The following is a 26,231-nucleotide window of genomic DNA, read 5'->3' as shown; positions in this document are numbered from 1 at the left end:
TAATCTCCAAATGATTAAAGAAAGACTAATTGGATAGTCTCATGTATCAATATCAATTAACAAACATTTGCATTCCTAACAACCTTAAAAGAGACCCTCCAAGTAACAATAGCATTAATAATAAGGGTAATTTACCAATAATAATGCAAAGATTAATGAGGAGGAGGTTAGGGTGGTTTTATAGGGCACCCTCTATCCCCACAATAATGAATTGTTATAAGATAATTTTTTTACATACATATATAATTTTATAATTAATAAAATTATAAAATTATAATTTTAAATTGTGTTTATTATATTTTAAATATGACTTTATAGTTAGATATGGGTTTGGTATGAGCTTAAATCAAAATCGGTCCGATCAAAATCATTTTGTAGTTATTAAATTCGAATTTAACTCTTTCCAAAGTAAATGCACACACTGTAGAAGCACAGCTTAGGGGATTCGTAAGACATGTAAGACAAGCATAAGCCCTACACACACCAAAACCCTTAAATAAAGAGGTGTGTGATTCTAGTTCAATTCAGAGTCTCTTTAGAAATTAGAATCGAATCGAAATTTCGGTATAATTTTAATTCAGTTCATCATTATTTTGGTGAACTTGATACGATTCTTAATTTTATGATTCTAATTTAGTTTGATATAATTCTAATTTGATTATCAGTCCTTAAAATAATTTAATATAATTATTTTTTTAAAAAAATATTTAATTTAACATTTAAATTTAAAATTAGATTACTAATATATAATATATCTTTTAACTATTTATAAATTATATAATTCTTAACTATAAAATACATAAATAATATAATAGCATGAGTACATTATACAATATATAATTTAACTATTTATTAATTTTATAATATTTAAAAATGAGATGTCAATATAATTAAAAATTATAAAGTAATTTAATGTATTTATAACTAAAATTATTAAAAATATATAAATAAATGAAACATAATATTAAGTTATATTTAATTTATAATTAAATATGCTAATACAAATATATATATATATATAAAATAACTAAAAAAATAAAAATATTTATATAAATTCAATTACCAAATTGATTTTAATTTATATTTTATATAATTTTAATTTTATTCTCAATAAATAATTAAAATTAAATTAAAATATTAAAATAATTTTAATTGAATATAATTTTTATAAATTTAATATGATTTTTCGATTCGAAATGTCTGAGAATCGCGCGCATCTCAACTCAAACACATGCAAGCTACGATCAATCGTAGAGGAAGAAATGAATAACCATGGACATGTTGAATGAACTATTATCACCTTTTAAGTTGGAAAGAGGATCAACGGTCATATCATTTTAATAATTACAATATCAAATGATAAATAATTCCAAATTAAAAAATAAAAAGTTGCTCACGTGTTGGGTAAATTGTATGCTTGAAAGTAAGCAATCAACACAAAGCAGGTCACAGCCATCGGCCTAGTGTTCCCATATGGGTCCCATTTCCTATCTTTATTATTATTAATTTATTATAATTATTCCTCCCCTCATCATCTTCATCAAGAAAAGAATATCAATGGTAGAGATTAATTGGGCCCCATTGAAGCAGTAACTTATGGGCTGAAGGCTGAAGCTGAGGGGTTTTAACATGCAACAAGCAATTACTAATTGACAATTTGTTTGGTTAAAAAAAAAAATTTGACAATTTGTAAGAATATCATAAAAAAAGAAAAGAAGCAACGGCTGCGCGCATAATTTGCTTTAGTTTCAGTGCCTTGCCGTTTGTCTTTGTTATGTATGCCGTTTTATGTTTCTTTTCTGGGAATGATTCTCTGCCTCCGTTTTTATTTCATTTGTGGGGTAAATGCGTCAAGTCTCTCACTTGTTTAAAGTTATAAGTAGATTTATTTATAAATTTATTAATTAATTCATATATTTATTAATATACTAATTTTATTTTACAATAATTTGATATATGCAATTATCATTATATAATTATTAAAATTTAATTTTTAATTAAGAAGTTATTATAATTCTTAATTAGTATTATATTTATTAGTCTATCATTAAATGAGTTTTGCATCCCATCAAATACTTTAATTTTAATTAAGTTTGGATTTTTTTATAATTATAGTTCGATTCGATTAATATTTTAAAATTAATTAAAAAATAAATTAATAAAAAGTTTAATTTACTGAAAATACATCTTTAATTGCCCTATAATGAAAATTTTTTGACTTGGCCCTAGCAATTAAGGTCTTTGAAACATGGATGAATGTGTCTCAAATATACTAAATAATGAAATTTATATAAATTAATAATTTAAAAACCTTTCTAAAACATATATTAATGTAAGCCCTTTCCTCCAAAGATAATATAAAGGAAAAATAATTTTATAGGGTTAATTAAGATTTGGATAATCAACCTAACTTAATTTAGTTTAGTAATTAAAAACGTATTATTCATATGATATAGTCAGATTCAAATTCTTACACTCTCAAACCCTAATAAAAATAAAAATAGGGAGATGAGCAAACAAAACACCAAATTTAAGATAAATAAGTTCACTAATCAAATGTCTATATCAATGGAGTAATAATTTTGCCATTTGACATGTAGGGCATGTCTTATAGATTTAGGCATTTGTCTAATAAAACTCCAAATGCTAAAAGCCAAACTATTTTTTTTTATTTCTTAAGACCAACATCATTCAATTTTGAATATCCTCTCTATTATTATTATTATTATAAGCATCTTCAGGGTTGCAAATCAATCATTTATATATCACTTTAAGCTTGTATTTTGGCTAACATCATAGACAAACACCTTGGATTGCCTTAATTATTATTAATATTTAAATTATTTGAGAAAAATCTAGGGCACCTTTAATTTTTACTCATTATATTTCCCTTTTTTAATGTATTACACTATTTAATTTTTTAATTTTTTAATTAATAGATGAAATTTAAACACATTACTTGATATATATAATTTTTTTGTTACTTTATAATAAAATAAAATTAATAATTTATTCAATTATTTATTATTAAAAAACTCAAGGATGCAATAAGTTAAAATAAAATATATAAGGCTATGTTTGTTTCACAAAAAATATTTTTTAAAAAAATATTTTTAATATTTTCTAGCATTTGAAGCACTTAAAAAAATAAGTCAATGAAAAATATTTTTATAATTAAAGGAAAATTTGTAAGAAAAATGGAGCTTAATTAGTAAACGAAGGGGAAGGGCCTCAAATAAACAAGAAGAAGCAGAAAGCATTCTCAAATCCGAAGTTTTTCCCAAAAATTTATTATATTTCTAAATAGGCCCACAATCTAGAATCTGGGCCTATCCCAGCCTAAGTCCAGTCAAAGAAAGGTCATGTTTGTTTGAACTAAAACCAAGCGGGCCGCCCAATATGCCTTCCGTCTCGATTCTCGAAATTCCCCACCTCCAGACAAGTCTCAGTGGCAGTGGCATAAGCCGGTTCGTTGAATTGGGTTAACCACCCCAGTGCCTTTTGACGTCTGCATCACGTCGCTCGATGGAAGACACTTGTCACTTACAGTTGTCATTGCAAAAATAAAAGGACCCACCTACTTTTCCGTGGTTACAAAAGCCCCTCGCTTTTTCCTCGTATTTACGAATTCACCTACTCTTTTTGTTTATTGTTCTTCTCGTAGCGGTTTCATTGACCATACGCGGTGCGTTCCAGTCAATACATCACTGTCTCTCCCCTGCCATCTGCATCACTGCCTACCGATACCCAGTCGTCCCTCCTGTCTCGAGTCTAAAAATTTAGTTTTTTTTTTTTATATTTTTATTAGAGCGTGCTTCTAAATAGCTATATTTTTATGATTATATTATATATATGGACTGTGAATGACAAATTATTTAATTAGTATTTATAATATTTAAATTTATTTTAAATTTAAATATTATTATTTAAAAAATATATGATCTCATTTAATTTTATATATTTTAATTAATAATATATATAAAATTTTTTATTAATAATTTATATTTAAAAAAATTAATAATTTTATAAAATATTTAAATTTTATTTATTTAAATATAATATATAAACATTTATAAGATATTATTATAAAAAATATATATTTTATAATCAATTATTTATGTAATGAATTCAATAATAAATACTTAATATATAAAATTTAAATCTTACCTAAATCTGTTATGAATATCATTTTTTAAATTTAAATTAATTCTAAACCTGATTATATATTATAAAAAATTATCTTATTAAGATTTGATCGGATTATATACGATAAAAATCTGACCTTTTGTTATCTATAAAATGAGCTTAAATTAACAATTACTTGTTAATTACACTGAAAAGTAGATAATGATATTTTTTAAATATCTAAAAAATATAGGTACTAAATTAAATTTTATTTTATTTAATTATTATAATTACACATTAGTAATTCATAATTAAACATTATTAATTAATAAAAATTGAAATTTCAAATCTTAAATTTATAATTATTATTTTTAAAGTATTATTCAAAAATTATATTTATCAAACGCCTCTGCCTTTTTTTTCTTAAGAAAAATTTATAATTTGGTACTTGAATTTATTATATATTATGCTGTTAATTATTTAATTCATAAATTTTATATTATATTACATTTTAATATTTAAATTTATAAAAATTAATTATTTAACCTTTAAATTTTATATTATATCACTTTTTAATTTTTATAATTTTAATATTTTTAATAATTTAATCATTGTATTAACGGATAAAATTTTTTTAACCGTTAAAATTATAAATTATTATATATTAAAATTAAAGAGATTAAATAATTTATTTATCAAAATTTTAAAAATAAAATATAATATAATATAAAATTTAAAAATTAAATAATTAATTTTTTAAAATTTATAAATTAAAATATAATGTAAAAATAAAATTAGGGATTAAATTGTAAATTTACCTTTCTTTAATCGTGTCCACTTTTATAAGAAAAAGAAAAAGGTACTAAAAAATGTTATGCATTAAGAAAATAAATACTTTTAATAAGATGAACATTCTAGGCTGTCAAAAAAAGATGAACATTCTAGAATTATTGATAGGTGGCATTTTTGTAATTGTATTGAAGAAGAAGGCGGAATAGTTAAGATCACGGATAATTATGCCACGCCAACGGTGTCATTGCAACCACGTCATAACCGCGGCTTTGGTGGGGCCTCTCCACTACCAATTGCACGTTGTCACGCGCCCTAGTCTCCATTATTGAATCCATCAATAAGCTTATTTGTGCTTAACCTAATTAATTTTTGTGGTCGAAAATATTGTTATATTTCCAAATTTAGAAATAAAAATTAAATTTTACATATAATCTTGGATGAGTAATATTATTGATATAATATCACCCTAAGATTTTTGGGTTTTATTTTAATATAAATATTATATATTAAAGATAATTATCTCATTTTATTAAAATTATAAATCTTTTTTTATTAAATTTATTTTAAAATGAAATTTTATTTAATATATTAAATTATACTTTAAATAAGAGTGTATGAGCTCAAACTCAAATCTCTATTTTTTGATATGCTATTTTCTTTAATTAATTTTATATTTTACTTAATTTTTATACTAATTTAAATATTAAAAAAATTATCTAAGTCAAATCACCTGCTGTTATTTTACAATGCTCACAGAAAAAAAAAATCTACGAACAACATCCCTTACTAAGAAAATAAAATTAATAATTATTATATTTAAATTTATGTATTTACTATTTTAATTATATTCACAATATACTTATTTTGATAAAAATATTTAATGTAAAATTTTTTTTTTATTATTTTTATATAAATTCAAACTTATATTAAATCCATTTAGTTTTTTATTTTTTTAATTAAAATAAAATTTCCAAGCTTGCATGTAAATAACGCAATTATTATTATTTATGTCATTATATTTTTATAATTTTTAATTTATAGTTTTAAAATTTTTAAATAAAAAATTCTAAAATATATTAAAAATATTTTGAAATGTGCTTTTATGGGAAAAAAAGATAAAAGAGTAAATTATTATTTAATTTATATATTTTAATAAAATTAATTATTTAATTATTATATTTTAAAAAATATAATATTTATTTTATATATTTTTTTATTAAATTATTTAAATTTTTTTATTAATTTTTTTCATCATTAATATTAATCAATTTACTATTTAATTTAATTTCATAATTATTTTTTATACTTAAATTACCCTAATACTCTTTTTCTTATTTCTTTCTTATATTCTCTTATTTCTATATTTATTCTCTTTTATACTTACACTTTTTTTTTTATTATTCTATCTTTGCGTTCATTTGTTGATAACTTGTATGTACAAAAAGTTAGTTCCTTTAAATTTTTAAATAATTAAAAAAAATTATTTTTTAATAGAAAAAATATAAAAATAATATTTAATAAATAAAAAATTTAAAATAAATATAAATTTAAATATAGTCTTTATATAATAAAATTTATATTTTTATTTAATAATATATTTTTTAAAATATATTAATTTTATTAAAATATAAGATTAAATAGTAATTAGTTTTAAAATATATGAATTAATTAATTATTTTTTTAAATAAAAAATAAATAATAATTTAAATAATATAAATAATAAAAAAAGTTAATAAAAAAATAAATAATTTAATAAAAATAAAATAACAAATTAAATAATATATATTTTTAAAATATAAAAAATATAAAAATTAAATAATAATTCCGTACATTTTTTTTGCGAAAACAGTGAAAAGTGTCACGGATTGCTCATGAGAAGTATGATAATATTCAAACCGCCTTACTAAAGCCACGGTAATGAAATCGCTTTATCTATGGGCATGCATGTTTCCAACACATTTTATATGGATTTTTGGTACATCTAATATATTTTTAAATAATATATTTTTAAAATTAAAAATTAAATAATAATTTTTAATATACCTAATATAAATTTGATTTTATATAAAAATAAATTTAATAATTATTAAATAATTATTTGTAATACAAAATTAATTAAAGTATAATTAATGAATGGATAATATAAATACAAATATTTAATATAAGAAAATTTATAATTTAATTCTTAAATTTTAATTTATATTATATTTTATTTCATAAATTTTTAAAAATTAATTATTTAATTACTAAATTTTCACACTATATTATATTTTCATTTATAAATTTTAAGAAATAAATTATTTAATTATTTAATATTAATATATAAAATAATTTTTATAATTTTAATATTTAAAATAATTTTATTAGCCCATAAAAAGAGTAAATAATCCTATACATCTAAATTATAAGGATTAAAATATGAGATAGTGTAAAATTAAAAATTAAATAAATTATTTTTTTTAAATTTAAAAATTAAAATATAATGTAATGTAATATTTAAAAATATTATTAATATATAAAATAATTTTTATAATTTTTAATATTTAAAATAATTTTATTAGTCCATAAAAAGAGTAAATAATCCTATACATCTAATTTATAAAGATTAAAATATGAGATAGTGTAAAATTAAAAATTAAATAAATTATTTTTTTTAAATTTAAAAATTAAAATATGATATAATGTAATATTTAAAAATATAATAATTAATTTTTTTAAATTTAAAAATTAAAATATAATACAAAATAAAATTTAAGCACAGTCAAGGTATAAACTTTCTTATTAAGTTATCTAGCATTTTTTTTTTTAATTTTTAAATAAACTGCAAATACAATTGGGAAATGTGTTCCCTAGCTTTCCCTGCCCTATAATAATAGCCCCATGCTTATGCTCCAGCTCACGCCCCATTACATTGTGGAAATTATCTCTTCCCTCCTTTTCCTCTTTCCTCTCTCTCTTTTACTAAATTATACTTCCTCCTCAAATTGCCTCCATTTCTTTCCAAATTAACCAAAGTTGTCTAGCATCAGAGGAAACTTTAGATTTTTCTTTCTCATGGGTGTTGCTGTTCTTAATCCTCATGATTCCCTCCAGAATCCTTTTTCTTCTCGACAAGATTTGATATCGCCTCCTCCTCGCATGAAACATCCTCGAAACGCCAATTGGCCAAATCCGAACCGGCCGAATCGGGCTCAACCCAACCGTAGGAAGCGTAGCCCCAACACATCACCTCCCTCACGCGCCGCCGTTGCTGCTTCTCATGTCCCAGCCAATAACCTGATTATGGGCCATGTCAAAATTCTTAAGCGCGGTGAACAATTAGCTAAAACGACGCCGGAGAAGGTGTCTCAGTCTGCTAAAGTTGAGAAAATTGAAGATCTAGATCTGGGTTCGACTCATTGGCTTGGCCCAGAACCTGAGCTGGTACCAACTCAGATCAGACTCTCTGAGTCTAAAGCATATGGCTTTTATGCTGGATCGGCTTTTATTACTTCGCCGCCACCCAGTTCGCTTCCTTTGCCGGCTTTTTTCATGAAAAAGAGTGTTGTGGGTGTGAAGAACACCGATGCTACTAGTGATTTACGACGGATTCTAGGCCTCAGCTTCTAGTTAATAGGCCATAGAATTTAGGGGTGTGATGTGAAGGTTTCTCTTTTGTGTTTTCAACGGGTCTTCTCTTATTTTTTCAAGGGGAAGATCGAGTTTGCTTTATCAACTACGCGATTGTGCAATTAGGCACTTTCGCGGTACCTAATTAGTGATGCTAATGTATCGCTTTGGTTAGGATTAGCTAAATTATATCTGCATAGGATCTAGTTGGGGTATGGTTTGGGATTTGGGGGATTTTGTGGTATGTTGTTTGTCTTTTTTAAGTACTGTTACTTAGGTGCAGCTGATATTATTGTACCTGGGAATTAGTTTGTGTATTATCTTGTATGCAGCTATAAGTTGTCTGAATGAAATTTCTGTTTTTTTTTTTTTTAATGTTAATTCTCAGAGCCTGTCTCCTTTCTTTTCCATTTGGAAGACTAATGCTTGATTGAGAATTTGTTCCCTGAAGTGTAGAAAAAAAGATTGAACTGTGTTTAATGATGCGTAGTTTCAAAGCCACACTTATGCATTTTTTTGTGCAGCACCCTGCACCCATGTGGACAAACTAGGCCCAACTTTTCCAGTCTGAAAAGCTCTTGCTTGATAAGCATTTTCTGTGCGGATTGGCATAGGTAATGGGTAAATGCTCTGGCTCCTTATGCATATTTATTGTTAAATCAACAATTCAAGTACTTGTAGTTAAGGAGTAGCAGCTGTATGATTCAATTAATAATTCAAGTAGTTGGTAAGAAGTATGTGGGATCGAAGTTGTTTAATCAATTTATGCCCAAGAAGAGGAAGTTCCATAGATTTACCCTGTTACTTTCTTTTGTTATTATGATGTCTTTTAACGTTTGTAGTTCATGTTGGCAAGTGAGTTTCTAAGAGACTGAGTGAAAAAATTGGAAGAGGAGCTCTCTCTTTTAAGCTGTTGATGGCTGGATTAACACTGCTTGGTGTTCCAAGTTCTGGCTTGATTTGGATAGTCCTTCGGGCTGCGGTTACCTTTGCACAGAGAGAATACCCTTCAAATTATACACGATATTTGCTGTCATCTGCAATCATTCAATTGTACCATCTGCTGGCCGTTGATGTTTATGTTGATTTGATGGGATCATCTTTAGACAATGCAGTTATGTTAATTAGATGGTATTCATTTTGCAATTTTTGTAATATACCGTCAGTACTAATGGATTAGAAGCCATTACAATCTCAGGTGAAGTATATTTTGTGTTAAAATTATGGACTGGGTAATATTTTCTCTGATGAGCATTTCATTAGAATCTTAGATGCTTTCGTTATGCTTTTCAATCGTGTTCCTTAAGCATGTGATGATTACCTTCCTTTGAAGCTGAAAGTTTCTGTTTTGATTATTTAAGTTGGCTGAATAAATAGATGCACTGGCTTGGTATTCTACCAATTTTGTAGAGAAGCAAGATTGTTTGGGTACACATAAAGAGAGAAACGCAGTGGGTACTCGTTGATGGATGCAGTGGAACTTAACCCCAATTGCAAATTTCATCAAGAATTTAGTGCCACTCTCTCTCCCTGAGAAAGTAGGTACTTAGATTTGCATAGCAGACTCCCTTCCACTGGTTTGTCGAGGACGTCTGCTGTTGCCTGATCATTTTATTTTTCCATTCCATATAATGATAAATTGTTGATTTCGGTTGGAGAAATCCAACTTCAGTGAATTCACTGACAAGTTTCAAAGATGGCTTATGCTTTGATAAAATTAAAGGAACAAGATACAATACTTTTGATGCATTTTTTTGTTCTGTAGACCAATGTTGAGACAGAGAGGGCTTTCTGTCTCTGGTAAGTGGTCGAGAAGAGTTAATGAATTCTGCCATCAATTCAATGGACTGCAATGAAAATGAAATTGAATTCATCCTTGTCCTGATGTGTGAAGGAGGGTCATGCTCTAGCAGCTGCAAGTCGAGCAGAGAGGCGAATAGGCAATTCACCTGTACTCAATTTGCCCTTGTCCTGATGTGTGAAGGCGGGTCATGCTGGAGCAGCTGCACCTGCAAGTCCAGCAGAGAGGCAAATAGGTAAATTCACCTGTACTTTGTTAAAGCAGAACTGCTCTAATCCACGGGGAATGTGAAAGAATATGATCCTTGGCCTTGGCTAGCAAGTAGCAATTAGGTATATGCTGATGCTTCTCAGGGCCCATATTCCATAGTTTAGAGGAAAAGTTAAAACAAAATCATTTAGATTTGTACCAATGTTGTCAATTTCTTTGCCAGCTTGCAAGCTTCTGGATATCTGATCATCTGCTGCTAAAGTTTCCTTTTCTTGATGGGACATGTTCAAAGTAAAATTTTTACCTGACAAAGGAATCCCATTAGGTGAAGGCTTTTGCTTTCCAAATAAAGGCACTATTCTAATCCGAAAAAGCTGTCTGCAACCTCTGTTCTAGACTTTTCGAGATGGTGGGAATACTTAGAACTATAGTTCAGCCCATGCAAACTTATAGTTCAATACTGATAAAACCCATGAACCTACATAAGCCCAAAACTGACAACATCAAGGGCATGAACAATGTGGGTCTACACATAAACACCCCAAGGCCCATAGATGCATTTTACGGGTTCAAAAAAGAAACAAGCTCCAGCGTTTGAAGAGGATTATGAGATACCCTAATCAATGCCTTAAAAAAGTAATTTTAAAAATTGTTTAATTATTTTAAAATTTTTATAATTAAAACACATTAAATTTGAATTAAAATCAAATTTTAATATATTTAAGAAGGTTTTAACAACAATACCAGTTAAATAACGCTTTGCTTAGAATTATTGTTGAAAGGTAAAAAAACAAATTGTTTGAAAAACACTTGCTATTAAAAAATATTTTGATATCTTAAAGTTTTTATAAATAAAATTTAAATTTTCAATAAATATTTTAAAATAAATTTTTCTTTATTGCAGTTTAAAGAAAATATACTCTTAAGAAGGGACTAGATCATGTCTCTCCCTCTCTTTGGGCCTTTTAACCCAGAAACATTGCTAGTTGGCATCAAAACAGTACTATTGTGTTGTTCAATTTCCAAGCATCCCAGTTTCCGCAGAACAAAGCTGATTCTCAACGAACAGCTTGGCCAAATGTTTTTATCCCTTCGCCACCTAATGTGATCAAAATTAGCTTTGATGCTTCTTGTAATCATCATCGGGAGATTGGTTGTGTTGCAACTCTAGCAAGGGATAATAGTGGACCATGTGGATGGTCCTGCAAGAGATACCTGGCCATCACAGATGCTTTATCATTGGAGGGGCTGGCGTGTAGGGAAGCAATCCTTTTAGCTACTGTCAAAAGTCTTGATAAAATCATTTTAGAGGGTGACTAACAAGTTCTAATCAATACCAAATGCACAGCCTTTTCGCCTATGGAGATCCAGCACACTGTCAAGGATGTTTTCTTCCTCTCCAACCAATTTACAGAGGTTTCCTTTTCATTTGTTCGTAGAGAGGTAACACTGCTGCTCATGATTTAGCTGCTAGAGCCTTAATTTGTATCTGCTCTTTTACCCTTTCTGGACTGTTGAATTCAATTTATCTTAAAAAAAAAAAACTTTCTTCATTAGGAATAGGTGGATGGAACTGTAATTTGCCCTCACCTGACTTCCAAGCAGCTCTATTTCCAAGTATAATAGGTGTAATCACTCTCGCCCAATCTCCGGTAGCCTTTGGGAACACTTTCAGCTAGAAAGGAAGGCTTTTACTTTAGATATATCTTAGATATATTGCCATCTTAAACATGCATGAATCTCTCCCACCAAACAGAAACACCTTCTAAACCTAAGAAAAATGCAAATCCAATAGAGATTCAACACATCAATATTCCTGGTAACCGATCTCCTGCATATTTTCCTCTCCTTGAAGCTTTGATATCAGTAAAAACAAAATCCATGACACCAACATCGACAAGCCAAAACTGAAATGGGGAGGGAGCCCATATCCCGCTCTACGCAGAACAGAGAGCCTTCCCTTATTCTTGAGCAGAAAAAGTTGGTTGGAAGTCACGTTCATCAAGCTTGAGAAGAAATTGAAAGTCTACAAACAGTTGAGAGAAAAATACATCTTTAGAAAGATAAGGAGAGAGTCATATTATTGCCCTAACTAACGTTTACACAAAGGCTGGCCTTGCTATAAAATTGGAAATTTTTAACAGATTAAAAAAAAAAAAAAAAAAGCCCATAAAGAGCTCATTGAATGGGATATTCGATGATGGTTCAAATCCAGGAAACATCTTTTGTTGGGCTTTTACTCAAAATAAATAAATCAATTTGATGGTTTTATGGTTTTTCCAAAGATTTTGATGGGCTTGAAGGCCTGCTTTTATTGTAAAAATAATATTTTCATATATAGTTTGAATTTGGCAAATTGCAGTTGCAGCTTTGCAGGGAAAGATCATTGAAAAGAACAAGGGCTCTGAAACTTTTGGTGGCCGAAAGACAGCACTTGCCTGCACGCCATGTTGCTTTCTAGGGGTGGCTACCGGTTTAATTTTGACAAAGAAACTGTTTCATTCATTACAAATTTACACTCTGCTTAAATTATTGTAGAGGGAAGAAAACAAAAATTTTTTTTCCTTATTTTTTATTTTTTATTTTTATTTTTTTATTTTTATTTCACATCAGACTAGATGATGTTTTCTCAAGTCTAGATAAGGGCTAAATCTTGCAAAACAAAAAAAAATGGAATAATAAATTATATTTTAATATTTTATTTCAAAAATGCCACGTGTCAGTATTGGCCCCGCAAAGATGAAAAGAGAGAAAAAAGTCAGAAATCCACTCACATCAATTCCAACGCTCAACCCTAACAGCGAAACACCAGTTTCCACAATTATTTTCAAAAAAAAAAAAAGTAAAAAAAAAAAAAGCCGAATAACTGGAATCTACTCCACCACTCCCATACATTAGACCACACCTCCACCTCCCATATATATACTCGCCTCCCCCTCTCCAACACCTCTCTCTCTCTCTCTCTCTCTCTCTTGGGAAGTGTAGGGCGGTGGCGATGGTGAAGGATGAGTGGATCAGGGCTGCTATGACAGATGATAGAGTGGTTGTGGAGCTACTTGTGCGGCTCAAGCAAGCGCAAGCAGCGGCAACGGCGAAACCTCAGGCGGTTATTCCACTTAGATGGGGGTTACGACTTCCGAGGTCCAACACAACGACAGCTATATCATCTGTGCGATGTGACGTTGTTTGTAGGAGGAAAGAAGGAGATTCTTCTGCTAGATGTAGTCCTACCACGCCGCTTTCCTGGAGCGGTGGTGGTGGCGGCTCTGCTTCCCCCTCAGCCACTGCTGACGGCGTCGAAGATACCAGCCCTCATGTCATCCGTTCTCCTTCTGGCGCCAGAACCAAGGTCTCTCTCTCTCTCTCTCTCTCTCTCTCTCTCTCTCTGGGTGGTGGTAGATATGTCGTGAGCTGATCTATACGGTGTCGTAAAAGGACTGCAAATGCGTTGGATGAGTGTTAGTTGAAGGATGAGCTTATGCATCTATTTACGAGACATTCTTGTCTATTTCGGGAGATTTTTTTTGCCTAGTGACCAATTTGCCCTTCATTTTCTGTCATATTTACTTTCATTTCCTGTGGCTGTTTAACTGATTTTCCCAATTCTCGATTGGCTATATCGATTAAAAACACTATCGCCAGCCGACGAGGACAAATCTGCCATTTTAATGAGTGTAGACTCTCATTTAAGGGTCAATTCGCCGATGAACGGTGAATAACCGTCGGCATGTAGTGCAATATCCACACTATTTATTTAAATTTCTATGGACGAGAATGCCCCCTTGCACTTCAATATTTTACTTTCACATGAAATTAGTTAGCAGCTTGAGAGTGGGTCACGTTTTCTTCTCGCCTCTTTTCCGGTCACCTGTCATTCAATCTTGTTCTCTCATATATGTAAATAGACCAAATCGCTCTTCAAAGCCTTACATATTAGATTCTAATGACAGTACGATTCCCAGTGAGGACGGTTTTGTCAGATTCAAGATATATATCCACTGGCCGAAGAGCCCACGAAGCTTCCAACGCAGGAATAGGAGCCTTAATTCTTGTCTCCTTCTGACCAAAATACCCACAGCCAAGAGTCAGACATTGAGACGTTTCCTGCTTCCGACGTGGGAGTATTTTGGTCATAAATGGTGTGGTTAGGTGGAGCCCAGTGACCATTGGGGTTGGGCCCCGAAACGAGAGAGAGAGAGAGAGAGAGAGAGAGAGAGAGGAGATTGGTATCTTTGTGTTTAGTGCAGCGTTGTTGTGAGTGGGGGATGGCCTTTTACACCTTGTTTGGATAGGTGGAAAAGGAAGAGGAAGAAATTTAACGAGAGAAAAATAAAGTTAAAAAGATATTTTATCTTGTTTGGAAGAAGTAAAATAAGGGGAGAGGAAAAAATTTATCCTATTTTTTTTAGTTTTTTTTTTAAATTTAGAGAGAATAAAAAATCAAAGAATTAAAATAGCTTATCATTGTCGCCTTGTCTTCTCTTCTCTTCTTTATTAGCTTCCAATTTCTTTGTGTTTATATGGCCTTACCTTCTGGGAAATGGGAAGATGTTTAGTGTGTTTGCTTGCACCAATTCGCCTTTGGGTCTCATTAACATGGACCTTGAGATTATGAGATTACATATTTATATATTTTTTATGAGAAAAGGCGAGGAAATTGAAAGGTGGAAGCTGGGTATTTGAAGGTGCGTGAAACTTGGGCAACAGCCATGTCAGGGAAGTCACGCGAGCAATTAAAAACAAAACAAACAAAAGAGAGTGTCACGTGTTATGATACGGCTCTTGGTGATGTGGCCTATGATCACTGGTTGGATGAGGATACAGGGGGCGGCATTTTTTCCTGTATCAAGACGGGTTTGGGTTGGGCTGCAGGTTTTTGCATTAGCTGATCTTGTACCTAAAGAATTTCTGCTATTTTATACATGAATTGCCTTTGGTTTAATGGTAGTTTATTGCTTGCTGTGCAGGCTACTGCTATTGCTGCTGAAACCGCTAGCACCACCAAGAGGTCAAGAAGGAAGAAGGTATTAGATAACATAATTTTAATTTCTGTTTAAAATCTCATGATCTGCCCTGGCTAATTCAGACACCTCGCCCCTCCTTTCCCTTTGTCTAGTGGGTGCTGCTTCTGGGCTTTCACTTGGAAAAAAAAAGTATAAACTCTGCACTGGGGTGACTACTTTTGGGCCATCTTTTCCTTTTTGGTGCTAATACCGAGTGTTTCTTACTTATTAGGGCTTCGTGATGCGTGGTTGATATGAGTTCACTTGATTGTATTTGATGACTTAATACATGTTTTAATCTGCTTACTCCATTGACGTTTTTCAGACCTTTGCTGAACTTAAAGAAGAGGAGAGTTTTCTGTTGAAAGAAAGGGTGCATCTGAAAAAGGTATGATTACAACTCAAGGACTTTAATTGTGCTTTTCCCATTCATCTCCAGCTCATTTTTACGTTACTGATTACCCTTTTGATCATTGAACAGGAATTAGCAACTTTAAATGCCATATTTAAGGAACAGATGGCAAGGAATGAGAATTTGAAGAGAATAAAGGTATTGAGTGTTGCTTTTCACTGTGCCCTGTATTGATTCTTACATTAGCGCTGTATAACTGAAAAATAACTCTATTTAACAGCTTGATTTGAATTTGCAATGTGCAAAGGATTCAAGGTTAACGTCTGGTGTGCTTGAGAAAGCAATTTGCAGCCAGCCCCAGCAGAGAGAACCCTCTTCTCCCAGCAACATTAGTTCATTGTTGCCTATGCATGTTCCAGGTGATAATACCAAGTTGGATTCTAGTGAAACACAAGGCGCAATTTCAAACCATGATAGATCCTTCCTGCTACCTGATTTAAACATGATGCCATCTGAGGATCCTCACACTGAAACTCTACCTGGAATGAGATGACAAAATATATAAAAAAGTCTTTACCTATGCACCTACGAAGATAGAATTGTGGATATCAGATCACTGAACAACATTTATGTGTATGATAGAATGATGTTGTGGTGGTAACCCTGTGTTTTGCCAAGGAGTTGTTGGCTTTATGCACATTCAAGGTCGGCATCCCAGAACTGCGAATTTGGCCAAAGCCAAAGAAATCATAGCTTGGCATTGGTCTATAGTTAATTTGCCCAAGGCAAAAGAAGCCAATGCGACACGAAGAAGCTTTTATCATACTGTAGAGTACATGTAGAGATTCTTGATTTCATGATTTGTTGTAGGCTTCTACATTCCTCTGAAATTCTATGGGTTAAAGCCTCATTACCTCTTATTTCGGAATGTAGAAATAAATGTCTTTTTTTTTGTTTTGTGGGGGGGGGGGGCGGGGGCGCGGCGCGGGGACGCGGGTGTGGGGGGTAGGTGAATGGCCGAAGCTCCTATGTTAAGAAGCCTCTTGCAATTAATTTTACAATTTTGTTTCTTTAGCCTCTAGTTTCCAATTGTTTAAATTGGTTGCTAGAGTGTTCTTCTTAGATAAGAGTTCATTTCTCATAGTTCTATCAATGCATCTCTTGTTTTATTTCACTACTTTTTCCCATACAGATAAAAAGAAATCCCAAATGTATATAGCAGTGAAGTTTGGTACATATGATAATTGCTAATACCATGGATGTCAAATGATATAAAACACTCCATAATTTTCCAATTCCGACCATGATAATGCAAAAACTATGCATCAAACAATCACGTGTTTCATCTGCCACAAATATGTTGAAGGGGGATTAGCATTACACTCTACATGAATTCAGAAGGCGAATTTGTATCAGGCTTCCCATTATCGCCCAAACTTCCAGGGTGCTGCAAATTCTGCAGAACTTGAGGGGGCAGACCTCCTAAACCACCGCCCAATCCATCATTTGCCCCAAAAAATTGGCAAATAAGCCTAGCCATAAGTCCAAGAATCTGCATTTGGTTCTGGAATGCATCGGCTTGTATTTGCATCATTGCCTTCTCATGATCAATCTCCATTGCCACCATCCTCTCCCTCCATTCCATCTCTTCCTCCTCCCTCTTCTCCTCCATTATCCTCCTTTTTTTCCTTTCCTCCTCCAATTCCCTCTCCACCCTTGCCTGTCTCTCGAATCCCCTTCGAGCCCACATCATTTCCCTCTCTTCAAACTCCATTTCCCAATTTTCTAACCTCTCTTCCCTCTCATTCCTTCGTGTTTCTCTCCTAAGCTCTAATTCTCTCCTCTTTTCTTCACTCTCTAGCATACACTTTTCTCTATTGAACTCCCTTTCTCTTCTTTTACCCTCCCTCCTCATCACCACATCTCTCAAATCCACCACTTGCGCTCCAAGCAACCCTAATCTTCTGTTTCCTCCGAGACCCTTCTTCACTTTAGCCTTTCGAGGGATGCCCATCTCGTCATTTCCTTTCTCTCCCCCAAATTCACCCTCTTCTTCACCACCGCCATTAACATTATCATCATCCCCATTTTCTCCTTCTTCTTCTCCATCTTCTTCCTCCTCCTCTTCCTCTAAATCCTCACTATCAATCCCAAAACCCAAATCCCCACAATCCTTAAACAAATCATTACTGCAACTATCACTCGATTTCTTGCTCTTCACTTCAAGCTCCACGTCCCCAAACACCTCTTTGTATTTCAAGAAATTCTCCCAGTGGTTCTCCCCATCTTTCCAGTTGAATTCATCTTTAGAGATTCTGATCTTCTGCTTCACACCCAGGTACTGGTGCCTCATGTTCTGCACTTTAATGGACACATCACGCCATGACCACTTGAAGGGGAAGCTGACTGGGTCTTGCAGATGGTGCACAGAGTTGACGTGGTCCGCTATTGGTCGGAACTTTTTCTCTCGGGTTTTGAGCTTAGATAGAGTGCCCGAAGTAAGGAGATCGGAGTATTTGGTTAAAAGGGTTTGCTCTTCATGTTCAGACCATTTCTTTCTCTTCATTTTGGTGGTTTTGAGTTCGTAAGGTTTCTCTAGGTGAATTTTTGGAGGGCTTCTCTTCAGACGGAAACAATCCACTAAAACTTATGGTTTTGCATTTTTCCTCCGTTTTCTCAGGAATCAAACACAATCAAGACAATCACGCATCCAATTGAATTAGCATCCTAGCTGAAAACAGTCCATTCAAAGTCAAAATCTAAAGTAACCATGCAACCAAACCGACCCAAATCAGGATCCAAAATCTGGAATCGTCGCAACTTTCATCTACTCAAAATCGAACATAAACCAAGATGTGTTTGAGAAGGAATCTTTTTCCAATTTCAAATCTTTTTGAGGTTTAATAATCTGGGTATGCAGAAAAGATCAAGAAAAAAGGTTTAACAATCTTTGTTTTCTCATGGGGATTCGAGTTTCGAAGGAAGGAGGACTTACTGTACAGGACCGAAAAGCAGAGGAATCTGCGAGCAAGAGAGAGACAGGGAGAGAGAGGAGGCGACCTTCGAGCCCCGGACACGAGTTGTAAGGATTGGTGTAATAACGCCCCTCAGGCTCAGCCGCTAAATAGGTAAGTTGAAGAACCAAATTATGGGCTTCGATGTTGAGCTAGGTCTTACGGAGTCCAAGCCCTTGTCGTAGTAGAGGATGCAAAACAGGTCGACTATATTTTGCCCATTTTCTTTCCGATACAGTAATTAATCCTAAAATAGTTTATTTGCACATTATTTCATGATCATGAAATAATAACTATCTACGCTAAACTGCTGAGCAAAGGCTTAAGTCTATTTAACAGCTTGGTTTTAACTTGCATTCTGCCAAAAACTTGAACCAGGGAAAGTAAATCGGTGTAGTGCCTCACTAGAGAAGTCTTCTCCAAAATGCACGACAAAGGTGGTGACCGTCCAAGGTTAAATAATTGCAGATTAAACCTTAAGGTCAAAATCAAACACAATTTTATTTTGATTTTATAAAAAATATATGCGTTGGAACAAAACCATTGGGAGGGTCAGCTCTGTTTGAACTCGAGTGCTTGCATCAAATAAATGAATAGCATAGAGATCTGTGGTAAGGAGGAAATGTTTAATAAGCGACATTATTCAATTCACATAAAAATCAAATAAGAAAATAAATCCTACTTGCAAAATGTTTACAACACATGTTTCTCACGATAACTGTATTGAAACTGTAGAAAAACAAATGAAAAAAAATACAAGGATTTCCACTGGCAAGTATATATCTACCCATCCTCCTACAGGGCAATTGAGATGGGACTTTCCCCTAATTTAAGCATATGAGCTATCAGATGTAAAAGTCACAGTTTATGTAGAATGTTTTAGCTTTTCTTCAACAAGCTCAATACAGCGATATAGAACTAACTCCACTGGGTTAAGAGCACATACTGTGTCAATTGCAAGTTGATCATAATCATTCTTGTTCTCTGTCATAATTCCAGTTACAAGGGTTCGAAGAGGCAGAAGCCACTCATTGTATGCCTTCTGTAAATTTTTCTCAGACAGAACTTCAGTATAATTGGTTTTTCCTGTTTCATTTTGACAAATGTAATTAAACATAATGGCGGATTCATATACCCAATCTTAAACTATGTAAAATCTTCATATGTTAAGGTCCACTGAGTTTACAGTGGCAGCTATCCAAAATTAAGTATTAACTTCACTAATCATATTTGTTCAGGGGCTCAACTACAAACTATAATATTAAAAAGAAAAATAAAAGTATCTGGATTAACTTAAATTAATTAACTGAACAAAATACTGGTAAAATCCTCTGTATTTCTCTAGCTAAAATGACCTTAATCAAGACCAAAATATGTTTTATTCAAACGAAAATAAAATCTAAATGAGACAATCATTACCTGCTGATTCTGTTATCAATATAAATCTGTACAGGTTGAGTGCAGCTAGAACCTGTGCAACATCATACCAATATATATCAGAAAAATTATGATCAAGAATGCCATATTAAATTCATCAAAATAAAGGAAAAGGAAATGGAAAACATTTTTTTAAAGAGAAGAGACTATAATAATAATAATAATAATAATAATAATAATAATAATAATTAAAAAGAATACCGCATCTCCATGCTCAGGAAAAGGTGGAGGTCCTCCCTCTGGAGGCCTCAAAACTATCTCCACCAATTTGAGCACCTCAGCAGTCCATATTGAAGAGATTGAACTCCCTTGATTTTCGGTTTGTGGGGCTTCATCTTTCTTTGTTGATATTCTTTGGAAACTTTCCCTGTGCAACTCACCTCTAACTAGATCTAAAAGAATTGCTGTCTATATAGAGTTGTAATATCTATCTCAGGTAAAAATTTTGCCTCTGGTTTGAAAAAATGTTGAAACTCATAAATCATACAAACCAGCATGTAAGGACTTACCATAGAGGAAGAATCACTATTTGTAATCAAAGCTTTTAAAATATCAAACCTATCGGAAGTTGGAGTATCAGCAAGTACCTGGTTAATTTTATAACCTGATCAATTAATTGGACGCAAGTCAAATAATTTGAAAGCTTCACAAAGGAAAGAGGGTCAAGGACCAGTATGTAGTTCACTTTTCTAGAGTAGTACACAGTAATTTCATATTGATAACCGAAGGATCTCCAGGATCTAATATGCAGGAACTTAAGGAGGTCAGTGAAATACCAGTTCGTTGGCTCACTGGCACCTCCAAAACCTTACCCTCTTCAATGCCTCATAGGCATTCTTCCTTAACTCAGTATTTGGTGCATAAATGATGACCTTTGTAATGACCTGAAACATATATGTTATGTTAGAAAATGGATAGCAGAAAATTATGTGCTATCTTGAGATGTCAAGAGAGCACCTGTGAAGCAGCACAGAGACTGGGCAAAAAAATAGAGCAGTCAGTGAGTCCATCATTTCTTGTGACACTTCCATTTGTAATGCAAAGCAGGAAGTTAATGGCATGCTTCTTCAATTCCCATAGCATATCAGTAGAGGCAAGTATATACTTTAACATGCCTACTGCTTGCCACCTGTTAATTTGGTTACTTTGAAGTTCACCCATGATAAAAGAAATATCCCCTCCAGCAGCCTGAGTAACATCATCATATATATAACCCCAGATCACTGCATGAACAAAACAGGAAAAACTAAAGCAATTGAGGAGAGCCCGAGAATTAAGATAATCAATCTTGAAAAAGAGAAAAGGAAATAACCAGGAAAAGAAACCATGCATTTTACACAAATACAAACCTGAAAGAGATGCGCCATGCTTGATGTAGGATAAACAACTCATATAATCATCTTCCACCTCTATGCAATTTTGAATCATACAACAATGCAGGGAAAAAATGTCACAATTTGCTTTGAATTGACAAATTTTAAGATACAAATAATAAAATGCAGTAGCTTATTCTAGATTACCTCCAACAATAATGTTAGTCATTACATCAACATCAGATCCAGTTATTAAACCAAGATATGATAAATCACAATATGGGAGAAAGTTGGAAAGCTGTGACACCAGAGGAAGATAGCTTGACACCTTATCTCCTTCACTGAATGAAACAAGAGCCTGCGCATGAAGCGTGTATCTTAAGACATGCACACAACTATTTTTGAGAAATGAAATGTAACACAATAACTAGAAAAGCAGAAGACAAATACTCAAGCAGCAAAAGGACCTAGTAAGCATATCAAAGAGTAACTGCATTAACTTGTGTATGAACTCAATATAGTGGCTTTAGCTAGAGGAGAAGAATAAAAGAGTGCTAACCATGACTTGTAAAACATATAAACCAAGCAGAGCACGGAGCTTTTCGTTTACTCTGCCTTCCTGTCACCACCAAAAGAGAGGAGAAATAGAGAAAAATTTATCAGGGAAGATTGAGAATATTTACAAGGAAAGACGAATAGAACAGGAAAATATAGAATTGAAGTGGCATACAAATTTTGCACACACTGCCCGTATGGAATCAGCAATGCCTATAGCTCTGCAAAACAAATTCATGCATTCTGTATCTTCATCACCCAGCTCTGAACATGCAGCCTTTAACACATTTAGGATAACGGGAATTGCTACTTTTACTTGCTCAAAGTGACGCCTTTGCAGGGAAATGAATACTGGAAAAGCAAAATAATAAGAAATTTAATCCAACAGGATTAAGAACGTCATTTAGTGGATCAATAACACAAATCAACACATCCATGACTCTAGCTTTTTGCAATTGAAAAAAGATATTAGATAATGGCTTAACAATAATCAATCCACGTAAGTATTAAATTTTGTTCCCTAATACTTGTGACATTTAGCTGCTAAACTATGTTAAGTGAAACTTTGTCCCTAAAATTTAGCACAAATATTTCACTGATATTGTTGCTCAAACCCCATATTTGGCAAATGAGTCAATGAAATAAAATATAACAGAAGATAAATGCATATGAAGGTGTACAACATGATAATGTAAGCAAGAACTTGATTGAAGTACATTTAAAAATGACATGCACATTTAAGGGTCAATAGCACATTAGAAATACTATTTAGTTCATACACTCAGACAAAAAAACTATAACCTTTTGAGAGCCCTCTTAGAATAGAAGCAACATAGCCAGATGCATAAATCGGCCTATCTGTAGCACTCAAAGCCTGATTCAATAAAAGCTATACATCAGGAGTGAAATAGAACCATAAGGACAAAAGCTTAATGCAAAAAGAGCAATTCCAATGCATTTTCATAACAGATCCTTCAACAATGATGATAAAAAAAACACAAGGAATTGGAATGCACCTTATATTAACTTCCATAAGTACAGAAATAGGATACATCATGCACGATAACTATCACCAAAAACCCACAGTAAGTTACTATAGAACCACAAAATGATTGCTTCCAAATACTATATCTTATCCTTCTTCACTATGCAAATCAGGAGGCACCTTAATTTGTTAGGGATAAGCAAACCTGAGAATATTCAGAATTGAAGAGGCTTTTACTTTCACCTGAGGGACTGTCTTAATAAGTTTAGAAGTTGCTAGGTTATGAAATTCCAGGAATTTAAAAGACTGTAAAGGAGATTTTACATTTCACTATCTAGGAATACAAGACAAGCAAGCATTCATTATTTGAAAGGTACCAGAGCCTATGAGAAATAGTTATGCAAATCTTCTTCTCGCACTTTCTCCCTAACTCCCACCAGTGCCACTCGATTCGAGGTCAAGTAGTAGTAAAAATACCACAAGAGTGATGTTAAAGGAACGTTGATTTCTAAAAAACAATAACCCAAGATATTGTGAATATGCACCTATATATTATAGTACTATATTCAAAATCAAAATCTGCATCTTCCAACCGTATTATTAAGGAATCCTCGAGATTTTCGCTTAGCAAGAAGGGAAAACCCACTTGTCAAATCAGTACAAAGAAGTACTGATTCCCATTAGATGAAGTAAACAAACTACAATTACAGTTGATTAACCACAGCTTCAGAAAACAGATTTAAGCATTAACCGAACAGATTGATTTAAAATTTGAACTAATGTCTACAAATTCACGAACAAAAACCAGCAGGATGACCGTTAAATTAAACAAATAAGTTTAAATATCGTACCCCGCAAAGAATTGAAAGCATATCGCGTGGACTACATTTCTCTATAAAACGATCAATAATTCTATCAGCAATCTCCAAGCATCTACTTGACAAGCCTGCAAACTTTGAAGCCACCTTCGGCAACTCGAAGGAAAGTGCATCAATAACCTCCTGAAATTCCATATAAGCAGGTAAATTCATGAGAAATTCAATTATTTTGTAAAAAAAAAAAAAAAAAAAAAAAAAAAAGAGTATAAACAAATAAACCTGGTCTAAAGTAGGAGAAAGCAAAAATCTTTGGATCTCGGAGAGAACTTCTAATGCATTGTTTTGTGCATCTTCGTCTTCAGCGTCAGCTAAAGCAGAACCCGAGATTGTTTCGAGGAAATCGACTAACTCCCACACTGAACTTCCATCTCCACCTTGAATTGACTATAAAAGAAATTTCGTGAGAAGATTTTCCACGACAGTTTGAATCTATTTCTTGGAAAACAAACAGAATCGCATTGAAATTGAGAGAATAAGAGAGAAGATTACTTCGGAACAAGAGCATATGATTTCTTGAAGACGAAGAACGAGAGGATGAGCAGAAGGAGCTTCGCGAAGCTCTGTGTTTTCTGTAGACATGGATACTGACTAGAATCCACACTCTACAGTTACCAAGATTAGGTGGTTGTTGTAATGCAAGAGAACAAGAAGGTGAGAAATCTACTACGGACTGGAAGATCCATTCAGCAATCTATTTCTATCTGGACTTCTTATTAGCGACTGAGGAAACTCGGAATCGACCCAGCGATAATATTGGGTAAATTACTGTAAGGTCACTAGATTTTCATAAAATTTATTAATTAATCTCTAAAATTCTTACCAATGAGGTGGATCGGGGACAGAGATCACTCCAATCCCCAACTCATAAGAGTTTAGGGTCGAGGAAAGGAGAAGCGGGGCAGGGCAGGGCAGGGCAGAGGGGGTTTCTTAGAAGAAGTTTTTTTTTTTATTATTATTTATTATATTTTATTGTTTCTTTCTCTCTAACTCACCCATTTCACCTTATTGTCATTTCTACAGGCGAGTTAACCATCCCACCACACCTCTCTTTATTGTCATGTCCTCTGTGCATGCATCAGCCAATGAGATAGCAAACCTTCCTCAGAAGGTGGCCGTAACGACGGTGGTTAGGGTTGTCATGAAGAGAGGTGAAGGTGTGAATGGTAGACATGATCGACATCATGAAAGCCTCTGCTTTACCTCCATATTGACCTCAACCTCTTTTCTGTTGGTGAGGCCTAACATTCTAAAAATCACACTCTATGTCTTCAATCTCATTGTTGACAAACTAAATAAGAAAGATCAATCCAGTTGAATAAAATTAAAAAAAAATAATAATGATTTAATTCAATTCATTTTAATAATTTTACAAAGAGAAATCGAATGCACATCAAAAATATCAAATTGATTGAAACTGTCAAAACCATTTTTCCACAATGTTCTTGAACTTATAAACATCAAATACACGATGTTGCAATAACAACAATTGAAACTTTCAAAACCAATTTTCATAGTGACCATCAACACTAAATTAAACTGTTGCGCTCAGAAATCGTATAAAAACAACAATAATTTAAAAAAATTTTAAGCTCACAAATCATCCAACAAAATCAAAGCTCAAAATAAATAAATAAATAAATAAATAATAGAGCCATGAGAAAACTGTTATGAAAACTAGAAAAATGAAAATATGTGGGCATTTTTAAAATAAAATACAAAGTAGAGCCATGAGAAAACTTGAATTTTTGAGCTCATACATCCGTGGGTTATTAGCGTAGTTAATCTTGGATTCAACTCAGACTCTTATCGCCATTGGTCATTGGTTGTTTAGTGCATTTAATCTAACAGCTTATTTGTGAGGAGGTTTTTAAAGATTAAGTATAGATTTTTAAGGCACCCTGTTTGGGAAAAGTTTTTTAATGGAGATAATGTTTTTCGAGGTTTGAAAGCCTCCAATAACTCTCAATTTTTCAACTCACTAAATTGGTGAGTTAGGAAGATTTTCTTACCTTATCTTCCATCATTTTATTTTATAAAACATTTTCTTACTTCGTCTAAATACACGATAAGTTTTACTGAGAAAGGGAGAGACAACGAAATGAGACAAAAGGTTATAAAGGGAGAGTAAGAAATCAAAAGGGGAGAGACGACAAGAGG

General features: G+C 32.4%; 3 protein-coding genes across 3 annotated transcripts; 2 read left to right on the top strand and 1 right to left on the bottom strand.

Moving 5' to 3' along the window:
- Positions 1-7,775: 7,775 nt before the first annotated feature.
- Positions 7,776-8,901, top strand: LOC110658225 (uncharacterized). Its single transcript, XM_021815740.2, has one exon. It carries the CDS (start codon positions 7,972-7,974, stop codon positions 8,524-8,526), a length of 555 nt encoding a protein of 184 aa, XP_021671432.2. The 5' UTR covers positions 7,776-7,971; the 3' UTR covers positions 8,527-8,901.
- Positions 8,902-13,261: 4,360 nt separating this feature from the next.
- Positions 13,262-16,812, top strand: LOC110658228 (uncharacterized). Its single transcript, XM_021815742.2, has 5 exons — positions 13,262-13,886; positions 15,505-15,561; positions 15,866-15,928; positions 16,022-16,090; positions 16,173-16,812. Exons 1-5 carry the CDS (start codon positions 13,533-13,535, stop codon positions 16,443-16,445), a joined length of 816 nt encoding a protein of 271 aa, XP_021671434.2. The 5' UTR covers positions 13,262-13,532; the 3' UTR covers positions 16,446-16,812.
- A 2,701-nt stretch (positions 16,813-19,513) lies between these two features.
- On the bottom strand, positions 19,514-25,121 carry LOC110658227 (aberrant root formation protein 4). The gene is made up of 14 exons (XM_021815741.2): positions 24,564-25,121; positions 24,294-24,458; positions 24,048-24,197; positions 23,013-23,085; positions 22,387-22,562; positions 22,216-22,275; positions 21,864-22,014; positions 21,693-21,752; positions 21,301-21,566; positions 21,156-21,227; positions 20,853-20,930; positions 20,545-20,751; positions 20,326-20,377; positions 19,514-19,992 (listed from the first exon to the last, which is right to left on the bottom strand). The coding sequence occupies exons 1-14, from the start codon at positions 24,651-24,653 to the stop codon at positions 19,772-19,774; spliced, it is 1,821 nt and encodes a 606-aa protein (XP_021671433.2). The 5' UTR covers positions 24,654-25,121; the 3' UTR covers positions 19,514-19,771.
- Between the last annotated feature and the right edge of the window lie 1,110 nt (positions 25,122-26,231).

This window comes from Hevea brasiliensis, chromosome 4 (genome assembly GCF_030052815.1).
Source record: "Hevea brasiliensis isolate MT/VB/25A 57/8 chromosome 4, ASM3005281v1, whole genome shotgun sequence".
NCBI classification, from domain to species: Eukaryota; Viridiplantae; Streptophyta; class Magnoliopsida; order Malpighiales; family Euphorbiaceae; genus Hevea; species Hevea brasiliensis.
Note: the sequence above shows the minus strand (reverse complement) of the source record. Positions and strands in the feature narration are given on the sequence as shown.